Source organism: Lepidochelys kempii, chromosome 7 (assembly GCF_965140285.1).
Source record: "Lepidochelys kempii isolate rLepKem1 chromosome 7, rLepKem1.hap1, whole genome shotgun sequence".
Classification (NCBI taxonomy): Eukaryota; Metazoa; Chordata; order Testudines; family Cheloniidae; genus Lepidochelys; species Lepidochelys kempii.
This window is the reverse complement of record NC_136386.1, coordinates 109219669-109234443: the sequence shown is the minus strand read 5'-3', so window position 1 is coordinate 109234443 and position 14775 is coordinate 109219669. Positions and strand designations below refer to the sequence as shown.

General features: G+C 41.4%; 1 protein-coding gene across 1 annotated transcript in view; it reads right to left on the bottom strand.

Annotated features, from left to right (window-relative positions):
- Positions 1-231: 231 nt before the first annotated feature.
- Positions 232-14775, bottom strand: part of EIF3A (eukaryotic translation initiation factor 3 subunit A) — a 49280-nt gene continuing 34736 nt past the window's right edge. The window contains exons 18-22 of the mRNA XM_073354221.2: positions 13005-13093; positions 5523-6391; positions 3702-3876; positions 3120-3280; positions 232-1541 (exon numbers count right to left, since the gene is read on the bottom strand). Of these exons, the coding sequence (XP_073210322.1) occupies positions 1294-1541; positions 3120-3280; positions 3702-3876; positions 5523-6391; positions 13005-13093 (1542 nt within the window). The 3' untranslated portion in view covers positions 232-1293. The remainder of the gene's footprint in view (positions 1542-3119; positions 3281-3701; positions 3877-5522; positions 6392-13004; positions 13094-14775) is intronic.

Below are 14775 nucleotides of genomic sequence, written 5' to 3'. Positions count from 1 at the left end.
GGATGCAGGAGAAGGGACAAGAGAAGGAGCACAATAACTTAAGTTCATGTTTGCCATAAATGAATCATCCCATTTCCCAGTCAGAAAACCATACAAGAGGCAAGTTTCTTTCTCTTTCATTTGGGACAGAAAAGAGTAGATATGGAGGAAGGGAATAAGTTAAGCAGCTTGCCTTTTTCATATAAAAATACATCAGTAATGTTAATTAAAAAGTCATTACACAATAGAAGCTAATTCTATAAGTTTATTTTTCATTGAAGAGAAACACAGCAGCAAGTTTTGTGTTGGCTTCAATAAGACCAGATAGTTAATGATTAACATTGTTACTGCACCCCAAAATTGAAGTCAGTCAACACAGCCATTACTACAAAGCACTTGTTGAAAAGGAAAGCATTTACCCTGAAGACAAAGTTGGGGAAAAAAATCTGAATTCCTCCAAAACCACACATTTTAAATATGACAATATTTATAAATGCTTGAAAGGCATGAATTATCCAGTAATGGAAAAAGCAGTTATGCTATTGGCAAAACAAAATACTCAGCAGTATGTTGACCATAACGCTTGAGTTTTAAAAGTCTAATGATGTTTTGTTTCACACTGCAGCAATATTCCTTATTAGAAGGACTGCAAAATGGTTTCATATGCATTCAAGTAAAATCATAGAAAATATCCCAGTGTAGCTAATGTTCAGAATGTTTATAGTAATTTAAATTTAAACAACTTACTGAGTTCAGATGATGCTAAAATACCTCACAAAAATCTCTTGCCCTCAAAAATACCTCAGTAGGGGAGGGGTTTTTTTTATAGTTCATCTTGGCCAATTATGGAAATTAATCCAGCTCCACCTTTTCAATAATGTGACCATTTTATGTGAGATTTTTCAACTGCATGTTCTGTGATAAATCATACCCCATTCCAAATTCAGAATTTTTTTAAAAGGTCAGTTTGTTTTAGTTTGAGAGATAAGTGGTGCTCAAGATAGCTATAAAGTTCACATTTCTATTTTAGCAACAAGTGATCTGTGAAATATGCAACATTTGTAATTTCAGAAACCGGCATTCAATTTCCAACCTTCTGCTGCTAGTTTTGTGCATGATCAATCTATATATGAGTAAGTAATACAGGCTCATGCTTTCATGTTCTCAAAACATTTGTCAAAGAATACCAATTCTGAATGTTTATAAGCACAAATATAATAATCTGTGGATTTGATCAAATGTACAAATATAATAATCTGTGGATTTGATCAAATCAACTCTAAAACACCTGTTAAACTGTGTTTAGGTTTTGACTTAACGTCGTACAGTGGTCCATCCATCTTCATCTGTTTCATTTTTAGCGCGACGAAGAGATTCTCGTTCTTTTTCAGTTCTCCAGGACCCCTTCTCGCTCTCTGCATCTCTCTCCCTGTCTTTTGAAATAGGAGGAGCAGCAGCAGCAGGAACAGGAGTAGGAGCTGGAGCTGGAGCAGCTCGCCGGGTAGTTTCATGTTCTTCCCCACGTTCTTCTTTTCTCTCATCACCACGCCGCCATGAACTTGCTAAAAATGTGCAAGATCATTAGAAACCACTTTTTTGGTATTACTACAGTCCCTTACAGGAGTTTAAATCAACAAGCCCAGCTCTGATAGTATAATTAAATGGTTCTCGAACTTTGCCATACTGGAACCACTGCTCCCATGTAGCAATACAGCAAAATGGTGGTGACACCCAGGGTCAGAGCCCATGGTTTAATTTTACAGTATTGTAATGAAAGCTTGTCAAGTGACTTATTTTTTCAGTTGCTCAGAACTAGCCTTAATCTGGCTAGAGCTCTGTTTAATGTACATAATAAACTCACTGTTTATGTAGCTAAAAAACAAAAAAATAAAAAATTATTAGGCCATAAGTACCAAATCTTGAGACAACTTAAAATATCTGGCTAGAAAACAGTTGGGTTTCATAACAAAATGAATCCTAAAAACTGAAACCCCCCAAATTTTATGTAAATGGGGAGAAGGTTTTAGGTATGCCTGGTCTTAAAAAAAAAAAAACAAAAACGCAAATTCTATCCACTTGTAGGCAAAGTTAAAAGTAGCAGAAGTTTCACTGGGTGAACACCACCTCATCCTGCACATAAGAGTGCTCTGGAATGCTAAACTGTATAGGAAACTATTTATTTCACAGTAAAGATAAGAAGTTGAAGAAAATAATCAGTTTTGCAATAACGCGGAAGCTAAATGGAAGACACTTTCAAATACCAAGCTTAACAGTATAAAAAAATCTCATCTGAAAACCAGTTCCCCCTCCTTTCACTTGTCAGGAGGTCTTGCATTGCATTTTCTGCTCCATTTTTATCAATGAGGACCAGATTCAGGGCAGCATCCCTATTCTGGATTGAAACAAAGGGGACATAAGCACATACACTATGGCTGTAATGAGGACATGTACTCATGTGGTGAGTCAGTTGTGGATTCAAATCCCGCCTCTGAATCCACGTCTCCAACTCTCTCTTTGGCTCAATTAATATTTAAGTATTTCTACAAAATGGAATTGCTTCACTAGGACAGATTAAGAGCAACTCATGCCACAACAGCTTGTAATCCAGTGGTTAGAATGCTCACATGGGTGAAGACAAGACTTCAAGTCTCTGCTCCTGAATGGGGATTTAAACCTGGGTCTCCAGCATCCCAGGCAAATACCCTAACCACTGGGCTAAAGAGTGTAAAGGGGGATGGACTGACAGAGTGTGGCCCTAGCCAACACGATCGGGTCAAATTCGTGAATAGCTTCAGGTCAGCCAATGGTGCATGTTTTGGAGAATAAACTATTTGCCCCAAACATTTCACCCAGCACTCCAAGTGACAATCTTAATAGTCTCATTCTTTCATTTCTGATCTATATCTCAAATGCCAAGAATCTACTGGAATAATTTTTTTTTTTTAAATAAGATTCAGGGCTAGATTCACATTTACACCAAGGCTCCTTTCCTTTCTACCACACTGACAGGGGGGACTGACAGTAAAAGGGACCTTAACTGGGTATATATGTATACCCATGGCCAGAGCGATGTAAAGGGGCCACAGTATAAATGATCCCCAGTGATAAATATTTAAACTGATAAGGGTAAACAAACATACTTTCTTCACGGTCTGTTCTGATCGAAGGTCCTCTTCTATCTCTATCATCACCACGCCGATCTCTCATGTCACGACCACCTCTGTCCCATTCATCTCTACGACTTGAATCTCTCCAGCTGGAAGCTTCCTCAGCTGGTCCTCTTCTCCAGGCAGCCTCATCCCTTTTGCCATTTAAAAATAAGACTAAGCCTTTATCTGGCTTCTGCTGCAGTGAACCCAGCAGTGTTAAAAAGGGCAAGTTATTTAAAACAGATGGTTTCAATGTGACGATGTAGCAGGCACACAGGGCACCATTTATGAGAAAAATTTATTGGCGTGTTTAAAGTTAAGATCTTTCATTTTAGTGAAACCTAAGATCAATGCTCAATCTTGACTAAGAAAAGGAATGCAATAATATTTAAAAGTGAGCAGTAAAACATTTTGTGGCTGCTTCTGGGAACAATTAGGGTTTTCTTCACAATCTGAAAAATCATTATAATTTGTTTATTGCTTTAAAGATGTGTCTAATTTCATGAAAGAGGAAAAAAGCTGATGGCTTTTACAAAACTCCTATCAATATTGTTACCAACAGAAAAATCAAACCTTGGACGTCTGAAGCGATCATCCCGATCAAGGTCACGTTCTTTGTCAATCTCACGATCCTTTTCGTTCTCATCACAATCTTTATCTCTATCCAACTCACGGTCTTCTGAAGGTCTGGAGTCTCGCGGGGGTCCCCAGCTGTCTTCACGAGCTTTCTCTCGTTCTCTCCATCCGCCTGTTAGTAACAAACGGAATCAAATTATTTTCTGACTAAACTCGGAGTAGTCAAGAGAGAGAGGTTTACTTGCCTTTACAGTAACTGTGATTCTGCTTCAAGTTTTTGTCCATTTGGCTCCCACCTCGAGTGGGATCCACAAAGACTCGAAGAACCACCTATGTTTAATGTAAGTCAGGTGCCTCATTCACGTGAAGAAACCCATACTCCCCATAGTAGTTCAGCAAAGGGCTGAACAAATCTGTATTTTTTAGGGCATGTCTTCACTGGCAGCACTTTGACGTGGCTGTGAAAAAGACACCTCTGTGAGGGGAGTAGCTCCCAGCGCTGGTGCACTGTCTGTACTGGCACGTCACCTCGCTGAAACTTGCAGCGCTCGGGGGGTGTTTTTTCACACCCCTGAGCGAGAAAGTTGCAGCGCTGTAAAGTGCCAGTGTAGACAAGCCTTTAGTCAGTTCAAACAGTTTATGGAATGCCAAACATCTCAGAGGGCTCATTGACACAAATGTCAAACTAAACACTAAACAACAGGGCATTAGTATAACCTCGAACAGCCAAGGCTTCCTCAGCCCTGTCTACAAGGAAAAAAGATTTTAAACACGCTGAACTTCAGAAATCATCATTAATTTGGGGATCATGGCTCCTACTTTTAAAATTTGAATTACTATTTCAAATAAGATCAATTTGCCCAATGCCTCTGGCGATACCACTCAGTGATCTATGATTCTCAGTTGCATGTATTAGTAATACTCCTCTATTACACATTGTTCATCCTGTCTTTCTTCTGGAGGGAGAAAGGAAAAGCTTTTGGAGGGTGGCACTGGGGTTTATTCACTTATGATCATGTTGGAATTGGATTTCAGAATTATTACATTACTTGTTTAAATGTTTCCATTTAACATCTGTGCTTTTTCTTAATTACAACTTTAAAAAAGTGACCAGAAGATAATAAAAGTATTGGCAAGACAGTCAACAGTTCAGACCTCGCTAAGCATTACAGGAAATCAGAAAACAACTGTTATAGCCATTATCAGCTAAGACTTCAAATAACTGACTGGAAATATTTTTTGCACGCTATAAATAAAAAGATGCACAAAACCACAGAGGTACTACAATCCAACTTCTCGGCAGATTAATTCCAAATTCTCTTTAAAAGAGGCTGATCTCTGCAACAGTTTAAAAAGGAAAGGGAGCCAAAGCTGCATTAGTCCAGTAAAAAGCTGATTCTGCCCCATGAGGCCATGAAGTTTTTAGTTCACAAGACAAGTGAATTCCCAGCATTAATATTTGACCTTTAAATATCTGCTACAGAAGCAATAAACATTTTTTTTTTTTTTAAAAAAATCAATAAAATGAAAATGATCATTTAAAATGAGAGGAGCATACAAATTAGCCAGATTGATCCAGCCATTTGCAACAGAAAATTAATAGACTCATACTAATTCCTCATTTGAATTAGAGCATACCTTTCAGAAACACACCTAATCTTGATTTAAAGATAACACACACAACTGGATCCAGTTATTTCTGCTATCTCAAGTATCTGATACTTAATATACATCTTACTAAACTCAGCAAATTTCATTTTTGGAAAAGGGATAGAATTATGAAAAAATCCATATAGTTTAATTACAAAATTATGTTACCTGGTTTACCAAATGGTCTCCAAGGACCAGGTCTTGAATCATCACCACGCCTGGGCCCTCTGTCATCATCCCCACCACGCCATGGACCCCTGTCATCATCACGTCTTGAGAGTCGATCCTCATCTGCACTACGCCAGGGGCCTCTGTCCTCATCTCGCCTGGAAATTCTGTCGTCATCCAGGCCCCGTCTAGGTCCCCTGTCGTCATCTGCAATGCGCCAACTCCCCCTGTCGTCATCCAGGCCCCGCCTGGGTCCCCTGTCGTCATCCAGGCCCCGCCTGGGTCCCCTGTTGTCATCTGCAGTGCGCCAACTCCCCCTGTCCTCATCCAGCCCGCGCCTGGGCCCCCTGTCCTCATCCAGCCCGCGCCTGGGCCCCCTGTCCTCATCCACAGTGCGCCAACTCCCCCTGTCCTCATCCAGCCCGCGCCTGGGCCCCCTGTCCTCATCCAGCCCGCGCCTGGGCCCCCTGTCCTCATCCAGCCCGCGCCTGGGCCCCCTGTCCTCATCCAGCCCGCGCCTGGGCCCCCTGTCCTCATCCAGCCCGCGCCTGGGCCCCCTGTCCGCATCTGCAGTGCGCCAACTCCCTCTGTCCTGATCCACACCCTGCGCGGGTTCCCCATTCTCCTCCTGCCTGGGTTCCCCGTCCTCGTCCACACCCCGTCTGGGTTCCCCGTTCACGCCCCGCTTGGGTTCCCTGTCCTCGTCCCGCCTAGGTTCCCCGTCCTTGTCCACATCTTGCTTGGGGGCTCTGTCTTCATTTGCTTCCCGGGAAGAAGGCTCTTTCTCTTCAGCACCACCACGTCTAAGTAGATCATCTCCTCTTCGGAAAGGTCTTTCATCATCACGCCCTTCTCCACGGCGCCATTCCCTATTAAACCACATGACAAGAGTGAAAAGTGAAGGTTTATGTATTAGAGCAGTGGGTCCACCTGTGGCCCTTGAAGATGCACGTTACGAAGAAAGCATGCAATTGATTGCAAGTTGAAAATACGTTCCCCAACCAGTCCCCTTGCTATTTCTAACTGGAAGTGTCTGAATCAGCCTCATCACTGTCAGAAGGAGGTAGGAGGTATCACCTCCCCTGTTGCCCCAGGAAATGCTCTGAGTAGCTTCCAGGCTTCAGCTGCTCCCCTGCTGAACTGCAAAGTGAATAAGTCTGGCTGCTTCACTGCCTCTTCCCTGCTGATTTGTGGGAATCCAAGAAGAGCAGGAAAAGAATCGGAGGGGCTCTGCCAGAGTCTAAGGCAAAGATCCCAAATCTGTGGGGCACACCCCCCTAGGGGAGTGCCAAAGAATGTTGGGGGGGGAAGACGGACGACGGGCAGCTCCCTTACCCCATGCCGCATTCCCCCCCCCCCCATCCCAGAGCCGCAGCCCCGCTCCAGGCCCCGGCTCTGGGGTGGGGGCACGAGGTAAAAAGTTTGGGGACCACTAGTTTAAGGGAATGACTGTTAAAGGATGGCTCCCATCTCTTCCTCCCTGTCTCACAGTGCAGTCCAGAAGTTGGTAACCAACAATCAGGTACAGGTCCATCACAGCAGCCTTTGGATGCTTTAACTGTCAACAGTCCTGTAGGAATCATAATCCAACTTGGAATGGTCAGAGGACAATGCGCTCCTGCCTCTCATCCTCCTCACCCTCTGCGCTAGGTGGCTGCAAGTAGGGAGGTACAGGATATTGACAGACTGACTATGCCCTCTGGGGACTCCCCCATTCTGAAGTGAGGCAAAGGAAGTACAGCAATGGCAGAATCTGCCCCATAATACTGATTGTGGCTCCCTGATCTTCTGAAATATGTTTGGTCCACAAAAGCTGAAAAGATTGGATACCGCCTGGATATGAGTGTGAGCTTTCTACCTCATCATTACTCAAGACATATTGTTTATTTTAATGCTTCACCAAGTGCTCTATATACATTTGGCCTGTGTACTACATCTCTTCATTCACAACAGCAATGACTACAGAAAGGATGGCATCCATTTTACATATTTACACAAGTCACAAGCCATGGTTCTGTCAAGAGGTGAAGGTTTCCTCCCCATTTTAGGAAATTAATTACCATAAAACATCTTCACTATTTGTGGGGAATGTGGGACAGTTTATTATGAAGATGGAGGGTGGTGTCTCCTTTTTTAGGAATTACGAGTCAAGGTGTTAACCTGGATTTGAATTTCTCATGAATTTGAAAAGAAATGAAACAGTAGAAATGTACATTATCGGAACACTTAGAGGTAAACTACAAAGATTTGGTTAAAAAAATTAATGTAGGATTCCAACAAGAAGGGAAGAGTATGTAGCTGTTAATTTGACACAACCCGTACCTCAACAATCTTGAGAAATCTGAGCTACATCTTCCTGTTTCTTCTTCCAGAATGAGGGAGAGTATAATTACCTTTAATTCACAATGAGACAGCAATTCTATTCTAGACTCCTATGTGCACTCGAATTGGAGAATTCTCTTTCAAGCTAAAGTTTTTCCTACTCAGTCTCTGGTGAAAGTCTCTGATTCTATGAAAGGTGACTGTTTAGGAACAAAGAAAAGGAGTACTTGTGGCACCTTAGAGACTAACCAATTTATTTGAGCATGAGCTTTCGTGAGCTACAGCTCACTTCATCAGATGCATACCGTGGAAACTGCAGCAGACTTTATATATACACAGAGAATATGAAACAATACCTCCTCCCACCCCACTGTCCTGCTGGTAATAGCTTATCTAAAGTGATCATCAGGTGGGCCATTTCCAGCACAAATCCAGGTTTTCTCACCCTCCACCCCCCCACACAAATTCACTCTCCTGCAGGTGATAGCCCATCCAAAGTGACAACTCTTTACACAATGTGCATGACAATCAAGTTGGGCTATTTCCTGCACAAATCCAGGTTTTCTCACATCCCCCCCACCCCCATACACACACAAACTCACTCTCCTGCTGGTAATAGCTCATCCAAACTGACCACTCTCCAAGTTTAAATCCAAGTTAAACCAGAACATCTGGGGGGGGGGGGGGGGGTAGGAAAAAACAAGAGGAAACAGGCTACCTTGCATAATGACTTAGCCACTCCCAGTCTCTATTTAAGCCTAAATTAATAGTATCCAATTTGCAAATGAATTCCAATTCAGCAGTTTCTCGCTGGAGTCTGGATTTGAAGTTTTTTTGTTTTAAGATAGCGACCTTCATGTCTGTGATTGCGTGACCAGAGAGATTGAAGTGTTCTCCGACTGGTTTATGAATGTTATAATTCTTGACATCTGATTTGTGTCCATTTATTCTTTTACGTAGAGACTGTCCAGTTTGACCAATATGTACATGGCAGAGGGGCATTGCTGGCACATGATGGCATATATCACATTGGTGGATGTGCAGGTGAACGAGCCTCTGATAGTGTGGCTGATGTTATTAGGCCCTGTGATGGTGTCTCCTGAATAGATATGTGGGCACAATTGGCAACGGGCTTTGTTGCAAGGATAAGTTCCTGGGTTAGTGGTTCTGTTGTGTGGTATGTGGTTGTTGGTGAGTATTTGCTTCAGGTTGCGGGGCTGTCTGTAGGCAAGGACTGGTCTGTCTCCCAAGATTTGTGAGAGTGTTGGGTCATCCTTTAGGATAGGTTGTAGATCCTTAATAATGCGTTGGATGGGGTTTTAGTTGGGGGCTGAAGGTGACGGCTAGTGGCGTTCTGTTATTTTCTTTGTTAGGCCTGTCCTGTAGTAGGTAACTTCTGGGAACTCTTCTGGCTCTATCAATCTGTTTCTTTACTTCTGCAGGTGGGTATTGTAGTTGTAAGAAAGCTTGACAGAGATCTTGTAGGTGTTTGTAGCTATTACCAGCAGGACAGTGGGGTGGGAGGAGGTATTGTTTCATATTCTCTGTGTATATATAAAGTCTGCTGCAGTTTCCACGGTATGCATCCGATGAAGTGAGCTGTAGCTCACGAAAGCTCATGCTCAAATAAATTGGTTAGTCTCTAAGGTGCCACAAGTACTCCTTTTCTTTTTTCGAATACAGACTAACACGGCTGTTACTCTGAAACCTGTTTAGGAACACTATCAAAATTAGCTGTATTGGTGCTCTGAGAAGTGTTTAAATTGACTGAAGTTGTGACATCTATAACCACAGCAAAATAAAGTCTACAACTCAGATTCCTCAAGATCTTAAGAAGGTAATTGTAAAATACTGTGCCAGTTACTTCTGCTAATCTTTGTACCTTCATGATTGTGAAATAATTTTTCAGATGGAAAGAAAAGTCAGGTGATAGGTACCGATTAGGGGAAACTGGGAGCTCATTCAACTCTGAATGTGGCTCTCTACTAAAATTCCCTTTGAAATTAAATATTTTTATTGAAGTTAGAAAATGAATTGTAATCTCAGTCAAACATACTACCATAGGAATGACATGCACACTTGTGTGAGACTAAGATGCAGAATGTTCTATAGGGGGATAACTTTTTGCAACAAAAACGAATGATCAGAAAAGATTATTATTCAGTTCATTACAGAATGGCAGTAGCCACTCCACACTCAAGACTGCAACCCAATTTCCATGATAAGGTTTGTGCGGCTTAAAGTATGATTGGTTTCAGAGTAACAGCCGTGTAAGTCTGTATTCGCAAAAAGAAAAGGAGTATTTGTGGCACCTTAGAGACTAACCAATTTATTTGAGCATGAGCTTTCGTGAGCTACAGCTCACTTCATCGGATGCATACTGTGGAAACTGCAGAAGACATTATATACACAGAGACCATGAAACAATACCTCCTCCCACCCCACTCTCCTGCTGGTAATAGCTTATCTAAAGTGATCATCAAGTTGGGCCATTTCCCAAGTATGATTGATGCCTTTGCAATTCAGGTAGAATTTTTCTACCAAGTTCATGCTAATCAAAAGGGGGGAGATCTGGTATTAGGATCTCTTAACTCTTCCCCAATCCTGGTGGATGATGATAGTTTGAGAATTCTTATGCTCACTCATAACTCAAAAAGTACATAAGATACACACATGAAATAGACATCAGGTCTTTTTTCCCATTATCAGAAGCACGTGAAACAAACTATTTGGGGCTCCTCTGGGGGAGCAATATGAGTCATGCAAAAGCAATGGATCACCATCACTGATGTTTTTAAGAACAAGTTAGCCAAACATCTATCAAGGACGGTCTAGATATACTTATTCCTGCTTTGGCACAGGGGGAATACACTGGAGGACTTATTGAGGTCCTGTCCAGACCTACATTTCTATGGTATTATTTCAGCTATCACCCCCTCTGATGAATTCCAGGGTCCTCCTCTGGTCCCCCGCAGGAATTAGACGTGCTTGTTGTGAACAATCTCTATGGATTTTTCCCTAAAATGGGTGATGTGGAAACAGACACTCCTGTTGAGGATGCATTCTAGTGCAACTGCCATCCTTCTAAGGCCAATCTACGTTTTTGATGGACAGGTAATATTTTATATAATGTTTTTAGGGGTGATAAGTTCCTCACTCTGACACACACTGCACAGCCTCTATTCAGGAATAAACTTATTTTCCTTGGCTGTTTTGGCACATTGCAGATGTTATCTGGAAGATTACCAATTTTGTTGCCCGGATTCTAAGAGATTTATGCTTTCTTTTGTTTCTTATGTTCACCATCTTCCTTGTACTGGTGAAGGTTGCCTCTCCATTGACTAGACCACAGGTTCTCAACCTGGGATTTGCAAACACATCCAGCATGTGTTAGGACTACCCTCTCTTTCTTTATGGCTAGGGAGGGGAATCTGCAATTTTTTTCCTGTTGTAACACAGGTCCAGAAAAAGTTGAGGACAACTGGAACAAATTGACAGCTAAGATGACCACCCTGAAGTCCTGGGTAATCAGTGGGAGGCCTGCCTGCACTCTACAAGTAGTTCCACGATTACGGACTCTCATATGGCTCTCGGCATTTGAGTGATTAACAACATGGTGTCAAGTGAAAAGTCTACGTTTGCAAGACAGTCTCTGAATTTCTTTACCTTTAATAGTGTCCATGGGATGATTCCATCATGACACCATTTGTGCAAGGAGCTGTAGGCACAAACTAAATGTGTGTTCCTGCTGCTGCTATGTGTTCTGCCCTCTATATCACTGCCTCTGCCACTTAATTCACAAATAGATTTCTGAACATTTTATTCAGTTACAGTCAAATCTACATTACCACACTAGAGTCCAATATAAATTAACACACTCCGTGTACACCCAGACTACCACTAAAACCAATGAGACTTTTGGGTGTACAAAGAATACAGGACCCCTACCCTTCATTTCAAGCTATGTCAGAAAGTATTATGGCTAGATTTGATTTTAGTTACTCTCTTGGGACAAATTAAAAGAACTGATCAAGAGAACGTTCACTACCCTTGCATATTGGCCTGTACTGATTTTGATTCCTCTCTCAACATTTTAACTGCATGGAAGAGAAAGAGAAAAGTTCTAACAGATGCATAGAGCTCCCGAAGACCTATATTTCTCCTTCTATGCAGTTAGTCATTCTCAAAATCCTAAAATATTCAGACCCAGGATAAGCATTTTAGCCAGGGGTTCTCAAACTGGGTGGTCGGGACCCCTCAGGGGGTCGCAAGGTTATTACATGGGGGGTCGTGAGCGGTCAGTCTCCACCCCAAACCCCGCTTTGCCTCCAGCACTTATAATGGTGTTAAAATATAAAAAGTGTTTTTAATTTATAAGGGGGTGGGGGTCGCTTCCTATGTGAAAGGAGTCACCACTACAAAAGTTTGAGCAACTACTGATTTTAGCAAAAGAACAGCCTCCAAATACTGAGTCCTTAAACTCTCCCTTTTCAGTTTGTTTCCCTTCTCAATTCATGACATTTCTTTAGATGTTAGTTTCAGCTTGCAGCATACATTTTCAGCTTCTGTAAATTATCCTCGAGTTTGAATCAAGGCTTTGGGAATTTTTGTTACATAGTTCTTTGGTATCTCTCTCAATTCCTTAATGGAAAATTCCTAATATGATAGGTCATCACAAAGCCTATAACTAGTCACTCTCTTTCCCTCATTTTGAACTCTGCACCAAATCATTTAAGTAGGGATTATGGTTGATTAGGCTGCAGATTTAGCAAAGGAAAAACCATGTAAGCAGCTGCTGGTTTATTAGATGTTTGGTGGCATCAGCTAGATTTAATGTAAAGGTTTAAATAAACCAGGAAGTTTAATTGTATTCAGTGTTCTAGATAAAAGGATGCGTAGATAAAAGTATGATAGAGTCTGGATGGGTGTTTATCTTACCACAAGTCCCCTCTTCCCCATTTGCATTTTTAAATAGCTATACTCCTTCTGTCTTACTTTGGAATACTTACAAAGGAGTTTAAAAAAATCCTTGAGGATAACTTTCAAAAATACAAATGCTGGACATAATAGAGGCAAAGGCTACTCAGACTGACAACAGGAAGAGTGCCCACAAATTGTGGATCCAACAACAGCCAAGATGCTTGATTTCCCTCTACTTACCTCTCTGGTGGTGCTCGTCTCCATTCTGATTCTGGCTCAGCGGTTCGTCTCCAGGTGCTGTCAGAATCTCTATCACCCCAACGAGATTCCTATATTCACCACAGGTAAACAACAGCATCAGCTTTGGGAGCACAAAAATACAGAACTTCTAATATTTGCAATCCATTCACTTAACACCATGCTCTGGCACCAATTAATCTGATGTTCTCTACAATGTAACACTTGAATAACTCTAAATTGGCTGAGCTAAGGAACAGACCTATCAGATAATACAAGTAATATTTCTTTAACGTTTAAATTCTATATTACTAAAACAAAAAGTTGACTAGAGTTAATTAAGTACATGAGCAATGTTGTAGTGTGACTTTAAGCAGCAGCTAGGTTTTATAGCTAAGAAATATATTAGTACTCAATCTACAAAGACATGTTAAAGGAATGTACTATCATAAACAGCAGCAGACATCCAATCACTTCAATCCAACTTCTTAAAAAGTGTTCATTTATTACATGATATGATCCACTATAACCAAGTAAAACCTTATACAATAATGACAAGTTTCAGAGTAGCAGCCGTGTTAGTCTGTATCCACAAAAAGAAAAGGAGGACTTGTGGCACCTTAGAGACTAACAAATTTGAGCAAAAGCTTTCGTGAGCTACAGCTTGAATAAAGACTGGGAGCGGATGGGTCATTACACAAAGTAAAAACTATTTCCTCATGTTTATTCCCCCCGCCCCCGTTCCTCAGACATTCTTGTCAGCTGCTGGAAATGTCCCACCTTGATTATCACTACAAAAGGTCCCCCCCCGGCCCCCACGCTGGTAATAGCTCACCTTACCTGATCACTCTTGTTACAGTGTGTATGGTAACACCCATTGTTTCATGTTCTCTGTGTATATAAATCTCCCCACTGTATTTTCCACTGCATGCATCCGATGAAGTGAGCTGTAGCTCACGAAAGCTTACCCTCAAATACATTTGTTAGTCTCTAAGGTGCCACAAGTCCTCCTTTTCTTTTTGCTTATACAATAAGTGTTTTCAGGTACTCTGGATACAGAGTACATTTACACATTTGTGTGTCTGTGAAATCTATCTAGATGTCTACATATCAAGCACAAGCTCAAGATGGATAAAACAGAGCTCCTAATCTTCCCACCTCACCTCCTTTTTCAGTCACTGTGATCACCACCACCATCCTGCCTGTCACTCAGACCTGTAACGTGTGTCATCTTTGACTTGGATCTCTCTCCAGCTTCCTACATTCAGGCTACGTCTAAATCTTGCAAAGTCTTTCTTATCCATCCACACAGCTAAAACTCTCATCCAACCTCATCTCATATCTCAAATACAACTTTCTTTTCTCTGGCCTTGACAAATGCAGTTGTGCCCCATTCATATCACAGATGCAAAGATCATTCTCCTAGCCCTAGTGCATTATTTCAGTCCTATTTTCTATTATATTTTCAAAATGATAACATCTGATTTTTTAAAGATATTTTTTAGTCTTTCACTCTTCTAATCTGATATAGCGAGTAGGTTTATTTTTATGGTTAGACTGGAGTTTCCCTTTAATGGCTATTCTGATTCACAACTTTAGCAAAAGCCATTACAATTTTGTTCCTCATTGGTCCCTCCCAATTCATCTGCGCTTACCACAATTAAATCTATTCTCTATCCTTTTAAATATATTGGTTCAATTTGATGACAACGAATTTTCTGTGGCCAATGAATAAATCATCAATAGCTGACACCCAAATATTAACTTCTGAACT